This window comes from Hemiscyllium ocellatum, chromosome 4 (assembly GCF_020745735.1).
Source record: "Hemiscyllium ocellatum isolate sHemOce1 chromosome 4, sHemOce1.pat.X.cur, whole genome shotgun sequence".
Classification (NCBI taxonomy): Eukaryota; Metazoa; Chordata; class Chondrichthyes; order Orectolobiformes; family Hemiscylliidae; genus Hemiscyllium; species Hemiscyllium ocellatum.
Window position 1 is genome coordinate 57,638,892 of NC_083404.1, and position 21,915 is coordinate 57,660,806.

General features: G+C 40.8%; 1 protein-coding gene across 11 annotated transcripts in view; it reads left to right on the plus strand.

Annotated features, from left to right (window-relative positions):
- The window catches only part of LOC132815383 (neurocalcin-delta), a 313,099-nt gene extending 291,592 nt beyond the window's left edge, over window positions 1-21,507 (plus strand). For all 11 annotated transcript variants that reach the window (XM_060824272.1, XM_060824270.1, XM_060824276.1 and 8 more), the window contains 2 exons: window positions 18,415-18,520; window positions 21,263-21,507. In XM_060824272.1, the coding sequence (XP_060680255.1) occupies window positions 18,415-18,520; window positions 21,263-21,360 (204 nt within the window). In that variant the 3' untranslated portion in view covers window positions 21,361-21,507. The remainder of the gene's footprint in view (window positions 1-18,414; window positions 18,521-21,262) is intronic.
- Window positions 21,508-21,915: the final 408 nt, after the last annotated feature.

The window sequence follows — 21,915 nt, forward strand, 5'->3', positions numbered from 1 at the left end:
ATCATTGATCCTTGTGGCACTCCACTGGTCACAGGCCTCTAGTCTGAAAAACAACCATCCACCACCACCCTCTGTCTTCTACCTTTGAGCCAGTTTTGTATCCAAATGGCTAGTTCTCCCTGTATTCCATGAGATCTAACCTTGCTAATCAGTCTCCCATGGGGAACCTTGTTGAATGCCTTACTGTAGTCCATATAGATCACATCTACTGCTCTGCCCTCATCAATCTTCTTTGTTACTTCTTCAAAAAACTCAATCAAGTTTGTGAGACATGATTTCCCATGCACAAAGCTATGTTGACTATCCCGAATCAGTCCTTGCCTTTCCAAACACATGTCCATCCTGTCCCTCAGGATTCCCTTCAACTACTTGCCCACCACTGAGGTCAGGCTCACTGGTCTATAGTTCCCTGGCTTTTCTTTACCGCCCTTCTTAAACAGTGGCACCATGTTTCCCAACCTCCAGTCTTCTGGCACCTCACCTGTAACTATCGACGATACAAATATCTCAGCAAGCGGCCCAGCAATCACTTCTCTAGCTTCCCACAGAGTACTCATGTACACCTGATCAGGTCCTGGGGATTTATCCACTTTTAACCATTTCAAGACATCCAGCACTTTCTCCTCTGTAATCTGGACATTTTGCAAGATGTCACCATCTATTTCCCTACAATCTATATCTTCCATGTCCTTTTCCACAGTAAATACTGATGCAAAATATTCATTTAGTTTCTCCCCCATTTTCTGTGGCTCCACACAAAGACTGCCTTGCTGATCTTTGAGTTAAAAGGGAGCTTAGGGCCACCTTCAACTTCTGGTACATCCTTAAGGTTCCCCAAAGGCATAGCAACCGATTTTGCAAAGTTAATCTTATATCCTGAAATAGCCCCAAATTAATTGATACATTGTGTCAAATGGGCTATGGAGGTCATCAGGTTCGATAAAAACAGAAGGACATCGACTGCATACAGTGTAATCTTGTGTGCCCTCGATCCCACTTCCGGGGCAGTTATGTGGACGTTCTGATGAATGGCCTCTGCCAACGGCACTATCACCAACATAAACAACAACGGTGAGAGGGGGCAGCCTTGCCGACTACTCCTACCATTCGTAAAATTCCCAGACTTCACCCCGTTGGTGATGACCGTGGCCAGAGGGTGGCGATATAAAACCTTCACCCACCTAGCAAAGACCCCACCCAACCCAAACTGTTCTAAAACATAAAAAAGATATGGCCATTCCACCCGGTCAAATGCTTTCTCTGCATCTAAGGAAATCTCCAACCCCTGAATCGATTGTTGCTAATAAACTTGGACCACATTCAGCAACCTTCTAATATTATTAGAGGACCTGTGGCCCCTTATAAAGCCTGTCTGGTCCTCTTTCACAATATGGGGCAACACCTTCACCAATCTCAGTGCCAGGATCTTGGACAGAATCTTGAAATCTGAATTTAATAGAGAGTTGGGCCTGTGTGAGGCACAATCCTCAGGAACCTTCCCCTTCTTAAGAATTAAGGAAATATTAGCTTCTGTCAAAGATGGTGGTGGGCATTCATGCATATAGGAGCGATTGTACATCTCCAACATCGGCTCTGATAAAATCCCTATAAACCTCTTATAAAACTCACCGAGAAGACTATTAAGACCAGGCGCTTTCCCACTCTGAAGTTGCCTAGTTGCCTAGCTGCTTCCTGTATTTCCTGAACTGTCAAGGCAGCATTAAGCAGAGAGGCCTGTTCCAAGGTTACCCCTGGGAGATTCAGGTTCTTTAAAAAGGTCTCAATTTTAGCCCTCCTGTCTTCACAACCTTCAGACAATATAGTTCAGAGTAAAAGGTCCGAAAAGCCTCATTAATCTTTTTAGCATCGTGCGTAAGGACCCCGGCACTGTCTCTGATTGCAGTAATGGATTGCGGAGCACGCTTTTTCCTAGTCAGGTATGGTAAATACTTCCCTGGCCTATCCCCATATTTGAACAGCTTCTGTTGAGCAAAAGCAAGTTCTTTCTTTGTGTTTTGTGTCAGTATTGAATTCAAGGCAGCCCGAAGGGCCATGATCCGCTATAGCTTAGTCACTGAAGGCCATGCAAAATGTGCCACCTCAGCGGCTTTCAACCGTGTCTCAAGTAGATGCTGCTGTTCCTCCTTCTGCCATTTCTGGCTAGCCGAATAGGAAATAGCTAATCCCCTAGCAAAGGCCTTAGCAGTCTTCCACAGCATGGACGGACTACTAGCCGTGCCTGAGTTGATAGTCAAGAATTCCTGAAACTCCTTCAAAATGTATTCCACAAATTTGGAATCCTTAAGGTGAAAAGGGTCCAAATGCCAGTGCTGCAAACCTAGCCCCTCACTCCTGGCCTTAACCTCCATATATACTGCCACATGATCAGAGATAGCTATATTCCCAATTTTACAACCCATAATTGAATCCAGAAGGGCCAAAGGAGCCAGAAAGAGGTCAATCCTCGTGTGACATTATTGTGGGTTTGAAAAAAAGGTGAAGTCCCTGCCGGTAGGGTGAGGACATCTCCAAATATCCACTCGTCCCAACTCCTTGCATAAATCAGTCACCTGCTTGGCCTGTGAAGAAATAGTTGGGGGCCCACAAGGCATCCTGTCCACTGTCGGATTCAAAAGACAATTAAAATCTCCCGCTATAATAATGTGCTGTGTTCCAAAAGCACTCAACTTAGAGAAAGCACTAATCAAGAATTTGAAGGGATACGCTGGAGGACAGTCGACGTTTAAAATGCCATATTCCTCCCTATGTATCAGGGCTTTAAGTATCATAAACCATCCCTGCTCATCTTTCATCTGCTCTAATAACTTCCGGAGCAGTTATGTGGACGTTCTGACGAATGGCCTCTGCTAGCGGCACTATCACCAACATAAACAACAACGGTGAGAGGGGGCAGCCTTGCCGACTACTCCTACCATTCGTAAAATTCCCAGACTTCACCCTATTGGAGATGACCGTGGCCAGAGGGTGGCGATATAAAACGGAAGATTTTTCTGGATTAGTACCACCACTCCCCTACTTTTAGTAGTAAAGGATGCAAAGAATACCCAGTCATAACCCCTGTTCTAATTTCAGGTGCTCCCCATCATCGTGGCACAGTGGTTAGCACTGCTGCCTCACAGCGCCAGGGACCTGGGTTCAATTCCCACAGGCGACTGACTGTGTGGAGTTTGCATGTTCTCCCCGTGTCTGCGTGGGTTTCCTCCGGGTGCTCCGGTTTCCTCCCACAGTCCAAAGATGTGCGGGTCAGGTGAATTGGCCATGCTAAATTGCCCGTAGTGTTAGGTAAGGGGTATGGGTGGGTTGTGCTTCGGCGGGTCGGTGTGGACTTGTTGGGCCGAAGGGCCAGTTTCCACACTGTAAGTAATCTAAGATGGGGTTCCCGCAACAAAGCAATATCATCCCTTTCCCTCTTAAGGCTAGAAAGCACTTTTTTCCTTTTAACAGACGAATGACTTCCCTTAATGTACCAGGCGCACCATTTAATAAGACACTTAGCCATATCCCCTTTCAGACACCTTTGAACCCCTCGGAGGGAGAACCCTGCTTACAAGGCGCCGAGCATAAGTAAATAAAGACTCATAGAATCGAAAAACTATACATACGAAAGCTACTCTATCATAACTATAAACAACTATTACTACCAAAAGACTACAAAGAAAACCAACTATAGAATCTTGAATGGAAGACTCTTCCCCCTGCCCATAGGTGGCACTCCTCCTACCCATCCCCTCCTTCACAGCTCCTTCAAACCCGGGCTGTGCCCCAGCATTAGGCCAGAAATAAAAACAAGGAGATGATCCTTAAATCAACAGAAAAAGAGACAAAGTCAGGATGAGCACTCCACCCATCTCTGGCTTCATATCACCCCTACTTGTGACGAAAAGAGAAACAGAACAAACAAAATAAAAAGGGGGAGAGATAACAAAGAACATCCACAAAATTTCCCATCAGAAAATGCAGTTTTTTAAAAAAAGGAACAATTTATTCCAAAGTCTTTTCCCCCCTTTCCAAAAAGGAAATTATTAGGGAGAAAGAAAGGAATTTAAAAAAAGGAAAGGAAAACATGGGGAAAGATAGAAAAGAGAACAAATATTAACCATATTCTTCAGGCCAATTGGTCTATTTTAAAGTGTCCACAAAGTTTTTAGCCTTATCCGCTGAGTCAAATGTATAAACTGAGTCCTCGTGGCTGAAATGAAGTACGGCGGGGTATCTCATGGAGTACTGAATGCCCCGGTTCCTCAGCCTCTTTTTAACTTAATTGAAGGACTTCCTCTTTCGAATTACAACTGCTGAAAAAACCTCGAAAAACTTTATTTTTGACCCCTTGTACAGCAGTGCCTGCGGATCTTTTCCCAGGGATCTGGAAGCTTCTATGACTTTTTGTTTGTCCTTATATGAATGGAAGTGCACTAGGACTGAGCGGGGGCGCTGCACTGGGCCTGACCTGTGCACTGTAAACCGACACGCCCTTTCAATCTGCAGCCTGCTGGACTTGATGTGAAGGCCCAAAAACTTCAGCAGCCAGGCTTCAAGGAAGCTGACTGGCTGCTCACCTTCAGGGAACCCGACAATTTGGAGATTTATCCTCCAACCTCGCTTTTTGAGGTCATTGATATGGTTTCGCAAGGCTCTCACCTCTCGCTCCAGCACCTGGATCTGACTGGATGAGGACTCCATCGCAGCTTCCAAGGCCTTCGCTCGACCCTCCACCTCCTCCAGCCTCTCCCTGAGGCCCTGGATCTCCTGCTCATGCTTTTGCAGCATGGATGCGAGTCATGGAGATGTACAGCGTGGAAACAGACCCTTCGGGTCCAACCTGTCCATGCTGACCAGATATCCCAACCCAATCTAGTCCCACCTGCCAGCACCCCGGCCCATATCCCTCCAAACCCTTTCTATTCATATACCCATCCAAAATCCTCTAAAGTGGTGCAATTGTACCAGCCTCCACCACATCCTCTGGCAGCCCATTCCATACACGTACCACCCTCTGCATGAAAAAGTTGCCCCTTAGTTCTCTTTTATATCTTTCTCCTCTCACCCTAAACCTATGCCCTCAAGTTCTGGATTCCCCAACCCCAGGGAAAAGACTTTGCCTATTTATCCTATCCATGCCCCTCATAATTTTGTAAACCTCTATAAGGTCACCCCTCAGCCTTTGACGCTCCAGGGAAAACAGCCCCAGCCTGTTCAGCCTCTCCCTGTAGCTCAGATACTCCAACCCTGGCAACATCCTTGTAAATCTTTTCTGAACCCTTTCAAGTTTCACAACATTTTTCCGATAGGAAGGAGACCAGAATTGCACGCAATATTCCAACAGTGGCCTAATCAATGTCCTGTACAGCCCCAACATGACTTCCCAACTCCTGTACTCAATACTCTGACCAATAAAGGGGTTGGACACGGGCACGAATCTCCCCACGGATTTCCTCAATCGCAGCCGCAACTTTCAAAGTAAGTCTCTCCATCGCAGCAGCCAATTCCTGCGAGTCTGTCAGGTCCCTGGGGGGTTCAGGAGAGGCTGCTGCTGCTGCTGCAGTTTCTGGTGTTGTAGGTGCTGCAGGGGAGTGTCCTCCCTCCTTTTGGTTCTTCCCACTCCCAAATATTAACAAATATGTGTTCTGTAAGGTTTTAAACTAATAATTCCACCACATAAGTTGGCAGGGATGGCAAAAAACAACGGTATGCCTTGGCTGTTAGGCAGAGCTGTCCACAGCAGTTCTACAGAAGCGCTGACATCTTGTCGAGTCCGAGGTTCAGATTTTAATGTATCAGCTTACCCCTTTGATTTCTTTCCTTTGATTGACAGTCCAGTCTTTGAAACAGTGCAACAGATGGCCAGCTCTATTCAGCTCCAGAGATTTTAGTAATGCAATTGTGCTTTAGGCTTCTATTAATAGTTTGATTAATAGATGCAGCTCAGCAAGAGTTGCTGATACAGATGTTGGTGGGACTGGAGGTTTGTTTTGGTAGTTCTTTGCTCTTCTAAAATGTTCATGATCTACCAAAATGTTTAAAGATATTAATTTTTGAAAACGATTACTCTTTAATCTAACAGTCTCATGAGCATCTCAAAGACTTTCCAATGTTCTTATAGGGCTGAAGAGATCAGTTGATATTAGATACTAGATGAGGCGACATGGGAAGTATGGAGGGGGCTCAGGGAATAGGAATAAGTGAGGAGTGAAGGATTGGGTGCCTAACAGCAATTTACAGAAGCAAACTGATATTCCAGTCAATGAAGTTGTCCTTCTAAGCTGCCTGTTATGGAAATCTGCTCTTGGAGATAGTCGCCCCAATCAGCTTGTTCCTGCCATGTGACTATAAAAATTACATGTTGGACCCAGAATTGAGAAATGGCCTGGCTCATGATTCCTGCATCCAGAATGAAAGTTTGAGCCTGATTCCTGTTGAGCCTCACTGCCAAATATTCTCTCGAGACACTTCAGATGACCAGTCGGACTTCAATTCAAGTGAAGTAAATTAAGATAATTGAGAACACTCACTACAGTCTTTTTCTTGGAGGATCCCAGTGATAAAGACATTTCATCCATGTAGGTAATTTGAAAGAATGTTGAATACTTCAGAAGGACAGTTATTCTTCTTGGTGTCCATTAGAATCTTGTTCAGGGCCAAAGGATGTAGTAGTGTAGGATTAAAAGGTCTAATACATTATTCCCACATTTATTCTCACTCTTTCTGCCATTCAGAATGTTTAATGGGGCAGGCTCAGTTCATTGGCCATGCAGTGTTTCAACACGCTGATCTTTAAAGAAGAAGCCTGATTGTACATCAGAACACTTTACGTACTTGTCTCTGTCCACGTTCAGTTCTCACTGCTCTCAGTATGCACATATACAAAGGTACAGCAAATTGCTAAGTCTGTACACCCAGTAGCTTTCAACCTGGAATCTCTACTCTACAGCAGTGATTACTTCAGCACTGAAGGTCGATTATAGCCGAACACATGTTTAGAGAAATCCACATCCAGCATTGGGGAAACAAGACTGCTTCGAATATGTTTTTGCCTCCTCTAAGTTTTTATGTTTTATTCCAGTGCAGTTGCTGTTAAAGTAAAGTCTACTTTATGATTATTATGTTATTCACATTTCGCCAAATTCATCATTGTCTAAACAAAAACACAATAGCAATGTTTCTTTAAGAGCTGACAGTATGTATTGAAAGTTTGCAACTTGTGTAACCAGCTAAGCCCAAACCATTTCCTTTCCCAGAAGGAGTATCAACACTGAACAGTAAATGATTCCATATTGTGATCCAAATTTTTCCATACACTAATTTTTGTTTTATTTGTCTCTCCCTTTTTCTCTGGATTATCCTCTTTAAACATGAGTGGAAATGAAAGCTCTAGATTTTGTGGCCCTACTTGGTTCTTGCTCTGTGAGACATCATGGTCACATTTCAACATGTTGTTGCACAGAACAGAGGTCACTTCTAACCGGTGAAACTGGCTCAATGGGCCTCAGTAATATTTTCCTAGTTTGGTGCTACAAGCACGAAATTTCACATTTTTTGCATTAATTTCTGGCACAAAATACTGTGCAAGGTTTACATTCACGGCAGAAACACTGGGTTTCGGCCCCAGTGGAAATGAAGGCAAGGGGTAAATATCCTTTCCTAGCAAGAATCCAATCAAACAAATAAAGGGTTAAGACTTTGTTTCTGCTTTTGTTATTCCTCCTACTTCATCTTACTCCACACTCCTTGCCCCTTGGTTAAACTTTTCATTGTTTACCACTCCCGCCACTCCTAAATCCACCTCCAGTTTTACCCCAAAATGTACAGTTTTCCTGCCATTTTCCCTCAGGTTCTGTCTTGAAAACAGCTTACTCTTAATGTTCAGGTCAGCTCCACTTTTCCAGTGGCCATCAGATGTCTCTCCTTCATATTCACCACCAAGCCTTCACTATTTACCAAGCTCATGTTACATCCCTCATCATCAAATTCCCAATTCTTTTCCCACATAAGCACCTTCTGCATTCAACCCTGGGAAATAAATTCTACTACAAATTACTTAAGGCATTATATTCAAACAGCCATTGCCTGGCCTTTGACCTTGCAATAGTTGTTCATGGTTTTATTGCTCCCAGATTGCTCAACTACCCCCATCTTCACTTTTGATGCACTGGCTCTCAGCCAAACTTTTATCCTCTCACATTTTGATTCCCATGACATCAGCCACCCAGACTTCACTTGCTCAAGTCCAAGGAGTGCAGACTTGAGTTTATCTTAGATACAACTGGTGTACCAACAGCAGCTGATCTCAATGCACATCGAGTGCTGTTGGGTCTCCATCTCCACTACTCTGAGCACCGTACTTTTTCTCCAGGTTTCTGTCTAAGCCCTTTTCCTGACTCCGTCCTTACTTTTTAAAAAATGCATTTATGGGATAAGGGCATTGCTGGTGAGGCAAGATTTGTTACCCATCCCTAATTGCCCAGGGGGCTTTAAGAGTCAACCACATTGTTGTGGATCTGGAGTTACACATGGGCCAAACCAGGGAAGAATGTTAGTTTCCTTCCCTAAAGGACAATCATGAATCAGATGGGCCTTTTCTGACAATCAACAATGCAAGACACATATGAGGAACACCAGAGATCATTGTATCTAAGAGGCCCTAAGTTACTTCTGCAGCTTGCTTTTGCCTCCATTATCATCAGAGTCCCTTCCTCTTATAGCCCTGATGCTGCCCTTTCTTGAGATTCTTCCAGCCATGAGACACCTCTTGCTCCCATGAACTCTTATCAGCCAAACTGTTGTATGTTATAGCACGTGACACCGTGTATTGATTTCTGAGCCTTAGTCACCATTTAGCACTGGCAGCCCTCCCAGCCACCATTTACCTGAGCCTCACTGATATCTAAAAGAAAAGCATCAGAACATAAGAAACAGGAGCAATATTAGACCATTAAGCCCCTCAAGCCTGCCCTGCTGATCTGACCCAGGCTTACCTCGTGTCCTCTCCTGAAAGCTGTCATCTCCTCAATATTTCGAAGTTCTGACTCCCTCCTGTTTAGATATTTTCAGCGATGTAGCCTCCATCACTCTCTTGGGTAGAGATTTCAAGACATTCACTAATTGGTCCAAAAAGAAATTCCTTTGCATCGTTTTAAATTAGAGATACAGAATAAAAAGACAATGCTGCCTCGTTAGAGACTCTCCAACTGATGGAAACATTGTCTAACATCATTATAATGAATACTGTTTAAAACTGAACATCCAGCTCACCTATAAACTGATTGTAATCACCGTCATTCTTACTGAGCTCTAGTATTCCACCTAACATCACCAATATTCATGATTAGAAATCATTTGCTTTGTATAATCCTCCTAATGGAATGGCTAGAGTGTAGGAAAAAGTTTTGCATGCCAGCTATTTGGATTTCTAAACGATCATCTTGCAAAATATATGAAATTACAAAGAAGTGAGAAGTATAAAGGAAAAATTAAGAAAGAAAAGGGGCAAAGAAATAGTATTAGATTGTTGAAGATCAAATTATCTCACCCCTAGGACACCACTGCAGGAGTTCTCCACCAGGCCCAACCATCTTCAACTGCTTCATTAATGACCTTCCCTCAATCAGAAGACAGTTTTGAAAATGTTCGCTGTGCAATGTTCATCGTCATTCATGACTCCTCGGATACTAAAGCATTCCATATCCAAATGCAGCAAGACTTGAGATAAAAAGTGCCAAGCAACATTTGTTACTATACAAGTACCAGGCAATAACCATCTCCAACAAGAGAGAATCTAACAATTGTCCCCACATTCAAGGGTCTGAGCATTGCTGAATCCCCCACTGCCAAAATCCTGGGGCTTGCCATTGACCAGAAATTGAACCAGACCAGCCATATAAATACAGTGGCTACAAGAATAGGTCAGAGGCTAGGAATTCTGTGGCAAGTAACTCACTTCCTGACTCCGCAATATCTGTCCACTATCTACAAGGTACAAGTCAGGAATGTGACAATACTCCTCACTTACCTGGTTGAGTGTAGTTCCAACAATATTCAAGAAATTTGACACCATTCAGGTCAAAGCAGTTCATTCGAATGGCACCAGTCTAGCACTTTTTATATTCACTTCCTTCACCACTCACACACAGTGGCAGCAATGTGCACTTATTCCATGTCGACAACTGACCAAAGCTCCTTTGGCAGCATCTTTCAAATGCACAATCTCTGCCAAAGTCCAGGGCAGTAGATACATGGGAATGCCACCACCTGCAAGTTCTGCTCCGAGTCATTCACCATCCTGACTTGGATGTATATCACCATTCCTTCAGTGTTGCTGAGCCAAAATCCTGGAGCTTCCTTCCTAATTGCACTCTGCACTCTGATTTTCCCATCGCTGCAAGCACTATACTGGTTCAAGAAGGCAACTCTATGATTTTATCTTGACATGAATTTTTGAAATAGATATGTAACTGCAATATCCTTCAGGATCCTGACCCAACCACAACTGAACAGCAATTATCACATTTAGAAACTAAAATTTGTAATCCTTTGAAGAAATGAACAAATTATTTTCCATTTGAAAGAATGGTGGCAACTGCCAAACGATAGATTTTAATTATCTTTCACTTGTTTTAGTTAAGACCTTACATTCCTAGTTATCAGTTAAGATCAACAGTAGGGGTAAATAATATACAGCAACTACTGTGTGGATCAGCTCATTAAAACTTCTTTCCACACTCACCTCTATTTACTAAGCCAGGTAGACCGGCTCAACTAATGTTATCATAGTTATCCTGCAGCCTTTAGAAAGAGGCATTAAATGATGTCACTTACAGTGCAAGGACAATGGAAACTTAATGGTGTCATTGTGCTGTTGGGAAAAATGTCAATATTCAAAATATTTTTCCTTTCCCAATGCAGTGTGAATGGTGGACTACAAATCACTCTGTTCACAGCCATACAATAAGATGAGTTCTGTGAAAGATTTCCTCTACTGCTCCATACTGTCTGCGTCCCTTACAGCAGCTAAGGGACCGTGAGAGACAATAGTTACTGACCATTTATCTCCCCTGCAGCACTTAGGTTATCAGGAAGATGACTGTCTACCATTGACTCCCTTCACTGACACACAGTGGCAGCGGTGTGTGCAATCCACAAGATGCATTACAGCAACTCACCAAGGCCCTTCTACAGCAACTTCCAAATTCATGACCTCTACCACCTTGAAGGGCAAGTGCAGCACCTACTAGTTCCCCTCCAAGCCACACGCCACCTTGACTAGGAACTATAACACCGCTCCTTCACTGTCACTGGCATCAAAATCTGCAAGTTCTTTCATAACAGAACCATACTCCAACTGGACTGCAGTGGTTCAAGAATGCAGCTCACTATCACCTTCGCAAGGGCAACTAGGAGCAGGGACTCAATGCTGGTCCAACCAATGATGGCCACATTATATGAAAGTAAAAATGTTATGACATAAATCTAATTTATCTGGATTGTCAAAAGGTCCATAATAAATGCTCCATAATAAACTAATAGTAAGGCCTGAGAGTGCAGAGTTGGGGTAGAGTGGATTGCTAGCTGGCTTCCATTCAGAAAGCAGAAATTGTGAGGAAAGAATAGTTATTTCAAGTAGCAGAACATGGGATATTCCACAAGGATCAGTGCTAGACATATTGCTAGACGTACAATTTACATCAATTTCGAATCAAAATCACTATTTCAAATCTGAAGATGACACCAAATTGAAGGGATTTGTCAATAAGGAGGACTGCATCAAATATCAGAACATTAATAAACTTTACAAAATGATTTACAAATAATTAGTAAATGAAGTTAAATTTGAGATCGTACATTTTGATAGGAAGAATAGGGAAGGCATTTATTCTTGGAATGTGCAGGTCTCAGTAGGATTGAAGAACAAAAGGATCTAAGAGCACAAATACAGAAATCATTAGAACTTGTTCCACAGCTTAGCAACACCATAAGAAAAACAAATGAAGCACTTGCTTTTGGGGATGGATAGAATTGGGGAAAAAAGAAAAGTTGAGCTCAACCTGTATTGCACCTTGCATTCCATATTATAAGCAAGATATAAAAACACTGGAGAGATGTACAGGGACAGCACCAGAATTGTGTACCAGAAAGGGTTGACAGGCTTACTCTCTTAGTAATAGAAGGCTGAGGGGTGTCTCCATTAAAATCTTTAAATATATGAAAGCTTTTGTGAGAGTGGAAGCTGACATAATGCTTTGTGTTGTTGGGGAAGAGCATGACCAGAGATCATCATTATAAGAGAATTGAAAATGTGTTGCTCTATTATAAGAGAATTGTCAAGAAATCCATTGAGGAAATTCAAAATAAATCCCTTCAGTCAAAAGTGATGAGAGAATGGAATATATCACAGCAGGGAGTAGTTGAAGAGAATATTATAGATACATTTAAAGGGAAACTATAGATGCAGATAAGATGGGAGTCAATGAATATAAAAGTAGAGAAAAGCTGGGAGGAGATATGACTGCTGCATAAACACTGGCATTGGGTCAAATGGCTTTTTCTGTGCTGTACATTTTGTGTAATCCAATGTAATTTAACAATTTAATGCGGTATAAGTTTAGTAGGATGCCATTTATTTCTCAAATATAAGCACAAACGTAGTGCCATCTTCAGTCTAGAAGCAGAAAACAATAATTGTGAATCAGTGTTTTAGTACAGTTCTTGCCCCAAATTATGAACAGGCTATGGGTAAATTACATGTTTTGCAAAAAACACTGAAACTGTATTGTTGTAACTCCATTGTGTCAATGGATATGTTGATCCATTGGTACACTAATTTCTGCTGTCTGAAAAAGTTTAACTTCGCAGAGCCATATAACGAAATAATAAATCCAATGATCAAAGTCTTGGTCAAAGTGGTAGGTTTTAAGGAGTATTATAAAGGAGCAAAGTGAGGTATACAGACAGATGTGTAGGAGCAGTTTTCCAGAGTTTGGGGCCAAGGTAACTTGAAGGACAGCCACCAGTGTTGGAGCAAATGGAGATATTCAAGAGGCCAGAATGAGAGGAGTGCTGTTATCTTGAGGGATTTGTGGTGCTGGAGCTGTTTACAGGAGTAGGGACAAGCGCGGCAAATGAAAACAAATAGGAGAATATTAAAATCATGGCAATGCTTAACAAGGATCTGTTGTATGTCAGCATCCAGCATAAGAGTAATATGGGAAAAGGACTTGGTGCAAGTTAAAATATAGAGTTATGGAAGTCTATAGCACAGAATCCTTTGGCCCATTGTGTGTGTACTGGTCAAAAACAACTATCTCACTATTCTAATTTCATTTTCCAGCACTTGCCCCATAGCTTTGCATGCTTTGGCATCACCTATATATCTAAATACTACTTAAATGTTATGAGGATTTCTTCCTCTACTTCCCTTACAAGCAGTGAGTTCCAGATTCCCATCACTCTTGGGATGAAAACATTTTTCCCCTCATTGTCTCTAAATCTCCTGCCTCCTACCTTAAAGGTATGTCCCATGGTCATTGGTCCCTTTAACAAGGGAAAAAGTTTCTTCCTGTCTACCTTATCTATGCTTCTCAAGATTTTATATATTTTAATCATGTCCCCCCCTCAGTATCCTCTGTTCCAAGGAAAACAGTCCCAGTTTGTCCAGTCTCCCTTGATAAGTAAAACTCACTAGCTCTGACAACATCCTGGTAAATCCTTTCTCCTTCACCAGTGCACTCTCACTAGTGCAATCACAATGCTCCTATAATGTGGATTCTAGAACTGCACAGTACTTTGTCTGTGGCCTAACTAATGTTTTATACAGTTATATAGACAGCAAAGGTTTAGTTGACTTCAAGTTTACAGAATGAAGAATGTGAGAAATCTGCCAAGAGTGGATTGAAATAGAGTATTGAGGTAAGAAAGGCGTAAATGAGGGTTTCAGTAGCAGATCATCTGAGAATGATGTTACAATCTATGTACACACTGATAAATTTTGTTTAAAAGTTAGTAGCTGTAATGGTGTTACAGCAAGATTTCACATTATAAGAGTTTTACTATAACAAAAGACTAAAAACACTATTGACTAAACATTATTTTGGTAGGCAACTTGTATTTAAATCACAAAACAGAACATTCTCTTGTTTTCTTTTAGCACAATTGAAAACATGCTTCATGAATATACTTTATACTGTCTGTCAAGTAGACCTTCAGTTCTCCTGGACTTTCCAAGGTGATTCTTAGCTCCCAGAGGTTTAATTATGGGCTGTGTTTATTGGCAAAACTGCTGTTACACATAGCTGTCTGTGAGTTTGAAAAATGAGAGAGCTGCACTTTGAATGAAAGTGGTTTAAAAAAAAACGACCGAGACAATTCTGCTAAAAATTTTTCCAAGCAGCAAGCAAGTAAACAAACTGCAACAATTTCAGTGACTTAAATTTTAAACTAATTGTAAGATTCATGAAAAATGACAACCATTATAATCCGTCTCTAAATGTCTTTACAAATTGTACTTCTGATGGCTGCTCAATCACCTAGTCTCCATAAAGGCATAGTGTGATGTTAACCTAACTCGGAGGCTATATTATGATTGTAACTGTATTTAAAGGTTTTTTAAGTTGAATTACTTTTCTTTCCTTTGCAGTCATCCTATCTTTGTGTTAACTTTTTCTGTTGATTTGCCTTTTATGTTGGACGTCCATTTAATCTACTGACCCTTTTAAGTTAACCTCCCTTCTGGGTTCAGGCATCCTTGCCAGCCACTTCCACTTCAGTTGAATGAGCCGGTGTGGCTACCTCGTTTGATGAGGACAATGGGCTCCGTTAGCCTTCATCACTAATACTGTAATCTATTAAGTAGTGGAATCCTGAGCCCCTCTGATTGTAAGTGTTGTTGAAGTACTCAACATGGTAAGTCTTCATTGCACAGTTGCTCACTGGTTAGCACTGCTGCCTCACAGCACCAGGAACCCAGGTTCGAATCCACCCTCAGGTGACTGTGTGGAGTTTGCATATTCTCCGTGTCTGTGTGGATTTCCTCTGGGAGTTCTGGTTTCCTTCCACAGTTGAAAGATATGCAGGTTAGTTAGATTGGCCATGCTAAATTGCCCACAGTGTTCAAGGCTGTGCAGGCTAGATGGATTGGTCATGGTAAATACAGAGTTACAGCGATAGGTTAGAGGTGTGGATCTGGGTGGCATGCTTTTCGGAGGGTCGGTTTGGTTTTGATGGGCTGAATGACCTCCTTCCATTCTGTAGGAATTCTGTAATTGCATCCACATTTATTCCTATGGGTAATCACTTTAGAGGCAGTGGTTCTAATAAAAAAAATTGCTGTATCAGGTTCTGTTCTCAAATCTATTTAAACACTCTTGATGTAAATTTGAAAGAAAACTATTTAGCCTATTGACCCTATTCATTTGGTGGAATATACTTCATAGCAGAGAAGCATATGAGATACACTTTGTATTTTGCATATTATTCACTCTTGGTGAATTGCTGAGAGTCATTGGGGTGAGGAATGTCAGTAATGGACAGTAAATGATTATCATTAGCTAGCATCAGCCTCATGCCCCCTGAGGGTCACACACAGACAGAGCCAGCAATAGTACCATTCTCACTATATTCAGCTCAATGTCAGGTAAGTGCCCCCAACTACACCACTGGGAGGATTTTCTTGACCGAGTTCTCTGAAGTGCAATTCAGCCAATCTGAATTGAATCAGATATTAAATTTATTGTATGAATCTGAATGTGTAATTTTAAATGGGGGCAATAATTTCTTCCTGATGCTATCAAGAAATCTTAGTGGTCGCACTTCCACAGCCTTTTTGTCACCAGTCTTACTAAAACAAAACTAGAAGGACAAGGAGCTGCAACAGAACAAAGGAATCCACAACCCGCTAGCACTCTTTTTAGATTGCATTGTGGAACATGAATGGAAACAGGTTAGGGCATTAAAATACTTCCTCGCAGAAGATTGTGAGTATCTTGCAGTAATGATATTGTGATACGAATTTGTTCCAGAAAAATTGTAAGTTCTGTTACTCAAAGCATATCATTGAGGTTTTGGAGTGGGATATCACACTCTTAGGTTTAGAATTGTGCTTCCATGGGAAGTATTGTGTAAATTACAAAGAGCAATACAGCACACTTTGGCCCACCAAGATTGGGCTGAGAAATGGTGCTTTTTTAAAATAAAAACCTCTTAACCTGTATGTGGACCGTATCTATTCCCTGCGTATTTATGCATCTGTCAAGATGCCTTTTAAATGTTGTTATTGTATCTGCTTCTGCCACCTCCTTTGGCTGTGCATGCTAGGCACTAACCACCCTCTGCATAAAAAGAACTTGCCTGTCACATCTCCTTTTACCTTAAACCTATGTCCCTTAATAATTGACAGTTCCACCCTGGGTAAAAGACTCTGACTCATATTTATCCCTGCCCCTCATAATTTTGTATTCAGGTTGTTGCTCAACCTCCGAAGTTCAAGTGAAAATAAACTGAGTTTGTCCGATATCTCCTCATTGCTAATACTCTCCATACCAGGTAACATACTGGTAACATCCTGGTAAACCAAACCTTCCACATTCTTCAGGTAGTGGGGCGACCAAAACTGTAGGCAGTATTTCAAAGGTGGCTTGACTAAAGTTCTATACAGCTGCAACATGACTTGCCAATTTTTATACTCTATGCCCCAACTGATGAAGGCAAGCATATACCTTTCTGACCTTTTATCTTTTGAGGGAAATGTAATTCTCAATGGGTTAAATTCACAAAGCAGCAGAGTTAGGAACAGTCATTCAAAATTCAGAGGAGACATCTACTTCAGAGTAATTTAGATAATTAAAGTTGTTTGGAATTCCAGTGAATGTTCACAAATATTGAGATGAGCTCAGTGTGAGGATAACTGCTGAGAATGGTTTCGTGCTGTAAATTCTATGCAGATCTTTATTTTAGTAATGATGGATTTCTGTGAAAATGGATCATTAATTGTAGTTGACAGGTTTGAGTTTCTGAGTGAGAGGTGGAGTGACAATCACAGTCTTTCACTTCTGCTCGGGAAGAAGAAAGAAGATATTTGGTCAGCCAGACAACAAGGCTTGGGAAGAAGCCGAGATCAGAGTGGTGCTGGAAAAGCGCAGCAGGTCAGGCAGCATCCGAGGAGCAGGGAAATCGATGCTTCGGGCAAAAGCCCCTCATCAGGAATAGAGGTTTCCAGCATCTGCAGTCCTCACTTTTGCCTTGGGAAGAAGCCTAGCCTAGCAAGGAAAACCCTGGTGAGATCAACCCCAGAGATAGTCACAAACAGCAGGCCAAATAGGAATAGTTAAGAGTAGTAGAGAGAGTGCAGTGTATGGTTCATTACTTGTTCTCTTGAATTCAGGCATTTTGATGAATTGAGGTGAGATTTGTTTATAACAGTTTTTCAGCACTTAGAGCAACGTGATTTTCTCTCTTGGAAATACTTGATGGTGTCTGATATTATTGTCTAATGTGTTTGAGATAATTTTTTTTATGCTTTCCGATACAATTGGGGCGGCACAGTGGCTCATTAGCGTTGTGAGGCAGCAGTGCTAGCCAAGTACCTGGGTTTGATTCCAACCTTGGGTGACTGTCTGTGTGGAGTTTGCCACATTCTCCCCATGTCTGCATGGGTTTCCTCCCACAGTCCAAAATTGTGCAGATTAGGTGGATTAGCCATGGGAAATGCTAAAGGGAAAGGTAGGGGAATGGGTCTAGTTTGGTGTTGAAAGGCCTGCTTCCACAGTGTAGGGATTCTATGATTCTATAATATGGCTGTTTTTACATTTAAAAGCTGACCTTATCTCACCAATGCATTTCTGGCTACCTTCAGTATGATTGGAGAATCATGCATAAGGCTACATGTGAGAGTGGAAATACTCAGCTGATCAAATATGAAATGCAGAAGCATCAAATTCAATTCAAATCATTAACTGTTTCTCTCTCCACAGATGCTGTTAGATCTGCTTAGTATTCCCAACAATTTCTGGTTTCATTTCAGATTTTCAATGTCTGTAGTATTTTGCTTTTATGTCAAGCTCAGATCATGGATATTATTGTTATGCTCCTAACTTTTATGATGATATGATTTGATATTGGGAAACATTGACCCATTAACAAATATAGTCCCTTGGAATGCTTATGGTAGCGACACATCACAAAACAATATCCAAAGCAAGGCCAAAGCTTGTAACAGGGAGCAGATTGCCTTCATATTATTTTAGCCTCTAAAAGGAAATGAAAATAATTTCATTCAAGTTTGTATTTAATGCATCAGCACATAACTCAACTCAATATTAGGCTGATAGACAAACTCTGCAGCAACTGGTGAATGTGAACCTGTGTCGATGCAAAACTGCTAGATGTACTTTTTAAAATGTTTTATAGGCAATCTATAAAATGGTTTCTTCTGTGATGAAGATGCCAGAAGATGAGTCAACACCTGAGAAAAGGACAGAAAAAATATTCAGACAGATGGATACCAACCGAGATGGTGAGTTCATCAGTTCTACAATAATCTCGAGTCTTCATCTCTTACAAAATTTCGCCAGACAGCTCATCTTTATGATCTATTACATAAGACATGATACTGTCAATAACCTACAAGTCAACATTTATTGACTGATAATGTTTATACAATCTCTGCAAATAACTTGGTTGATATCACTGATTAAAAACAGACCACAAGTAATTTGGTGCTAGAATATTCAGCAGTGTGGGTTGAAAGTATAACCCTTTATCCATAGCTCTCTTCATAATAGAGTATTTATAGAATATGCTACTGTGCACTGGCACTTACCTTTTACGGCAAGTATCTTGGAGAACTCCCAAAGGATGTATTTAAAAGGGGAAGCAAAACATAAACTGTAACTTTCTACATTTCTTACCAAAGTGACTAGTTGAAGAACACAAAATAAATGCTAAATGTTTCAGTTCCATTTACACATGTATGAATACAATATTATTAGCACTTTTTAACTTCACCATAAAAATTCCTATCTGGGCTGTTTTAAAGCTGCTGTTGATTCAGTGTTTTCTAAGCACAAACTAAGACTGTCCAAAGTAATGAGTGCATTAAAATAGCACAGAGAAATTAAATGTGTCTTTGTTTTGGTAGCCACTGATATTACTTTACCTTGAAAATTATCATTACATTTAATATTTCCTTCTGTCCTGCTGACCCATTAATTTATAAACACTGGCTATCTCTGATGCTTCGGCTCAAGTTGCTATTCTTCAAAAGTGTGTTAGATGCTGAAAGATTTTATTTTTCTCTCCACTTTTGTCTGCATTTCCTGAAGAGCTACAGTATTAGATTATTTTCAGTAGCAGCTTAAAATAACTTTTTATATAGATGAGCCTTTGGGCATTGACAGATAGGTTCATCATGAGGACAAACACTGTCACAGTGGAACCCACTGATTACTTATCTATTATTAACGCACGGACATTTTCTAATAGTGGTCACTGAATAGCAGTCAGGAGTGGCAAATTTCCCATCATGAGCACAGCCTAACTGAGATTAATTTGGGCCAGCAATAGGGATATTTTGTCCTGTTTAATCAGTTATACCAAGCTTTTAGAAACTAGGGACTGTCAGAATGCCAGTGTTGTCAAGTAATTTATTTGTGAACTAATATTACAGTTGAGCCTGATATCTTGTCTGTGAGCTCTGGTGTCTTTCTCCGTAAGCCATCCTCATATATCAGTTGTAACAAGGAGCACTGAAATTGGTTATCTTTATTAGTTCCCCAGTCTGGGACATGGACACTACCCTCACATGTAAATCTGTAATGAAAAGGATTCCAGCCTCTGGTGACTGTATAAACGCCACACAGACATTCTCCCTGTGACTGCGTGGGTTTCCTCCTTGCGCTCCGGTTTCCTCCCACAGTCCAAAGATGTGCAGGTCAGCTGAATTGGCCATGCTAAATTGCCCAGAGTTTTAGTCAGAGGGAAATGGGTCTGGGCGGGTTACTCTTCAGAGGGTCGATGTGGACTGTAGGGAATCTAATCTAATCTAAAAAGAACAATGAGAGTAGAATATCTGCAGGAGTTGAATTGTTATTTTCCAGAATGTACTTCTCAACAAATTTATTATACAACAATGTATTTTGATAATGTAGACTTTCATAAGCCTTTACTGATGTGATTTTTTAAAATATAAGCAATACAATCTTGTTGGCTGATGAACTTCAATACAGTTCCAGAAATTGGACTCAAGATAATGATGAAAGATGTGATATATTTTCCAAACCAAAAGACGGCTGAATCAGTCATTTCTTTGCATTATAAGCTAATAAGCAAGTTGGATTGATATGTTAAAACAATTTACATTTGAACACTCTTCTCTTGATGGTTCAGCCATTTAGATAGATTACATCTGTCTCTAAATTTACATATTTTAACCTTTCCAGCAACTGAAGCCACATTTGTGCCAGATTGGCATCATTTTGATTCTATAAATAAAACACTCGTTGCTTTTCAAAGGACCAATTTGGCTTTACACCTCAAAACCAAATTTCTTCATCCTGACCAATCTGATGATGAAAGAACCTGCCTGTAATTTTTAACATCCGGACTGCTATTTGAATTTGTGTTGAAAAAAACAGTTTCCATCATTACTGCAGTTACTTTTTTAAAATGGGTTCATCCAATATATCCACAGTAATCTGTGATATATAATATTGAGGTAAGCTAAATCATTGGAACTGGAAACATGCGGAAGAGAAATTAAACTGAGGGGAATATATGCCTGTCATGGTTACATCTCTCTCCAAAGTCCATTATTACTTACAGTGTCAGCCTCGAGTCTTTGCATGTTTTTCTCATGCTGTTTTGTACCTAACTCTACAATGCACTGACCTACATGGAGACTGTGGGAGATCTTCTACCTCACTCTTGACAGTTAAGATTTTTCAGCTAGTTATATGGATTAATTCACAATGAAAGAGCATGAAAATCATGTGGCATGAAGATGTGAGAGATGAAGTGTTGATTTAAGTGCAGATTTAGGCAGTTCAGTGGTGGAAAAAAATTTTGCTGAAATACACAATTAGATCTGATGTCTCGAGAAATGTAGTGCTTGTTATTGAAAACTTTTTAAAAATAAAAATATTGTGTTCAGAACTCTGCTGTATATATCATGTTCCCATTCATCTGTACTTCCCATTTTTCCAGTCTGCTTGACTACTCTTAAATTATCTATGTTTAGATATTCTCCTTTTTTTTCTAGGAAAGCTGTCCCTTGAGGAGTTCATCCGAGGTGCCAAAAGTGATCCTTCTATCGTCCGTCTCCTTCAGTGCGATCCCAGCACTGCTGGGCAATTCTAATTCCAAAATGAAGAATATGACATTTAGTGTGACTGTGTTTCTGCTTCCTGCAATTACATCACCAGTGGCTTGGCCACTTGTTTGTGGCTGAACATGCCATCTTTTAACCCTGTTTGCTTTTTAATTCTGAATTTGTAAATGGCTGTTTAATTAATTAAACACTGTGTCTGGAATTATTACAGAATTTTTTCAGCTGTGTGAATATATTGTTACAATGATTGTAGTTACTTTGATCAGGAATCTTTTAGGTATTTTTTAAATTTGGAATAGAGAGGGGATAATTTATAAAGGATTTGATTTTGTTTTTCTGTAACCTTGTGCCTCTTAGTTGTGGAACTGGAAGGAACAGATAATTACGTCTGTGAGAGATGAGCCCTAGCAGATCAAATGCTGGTTACTTTTCACCCCATTACATTCGAAGAGAAAGAAAAGCAAGCAGCATATAGTTTGGTGAATGTTTATGTTGTAACCTTATGTGAGAAATGTTAAGATTCAAGTATATTAGGAGTCAGTCAAATCCAGTGTTTTAGCATTAAGAGGGTGAATATAAATCTG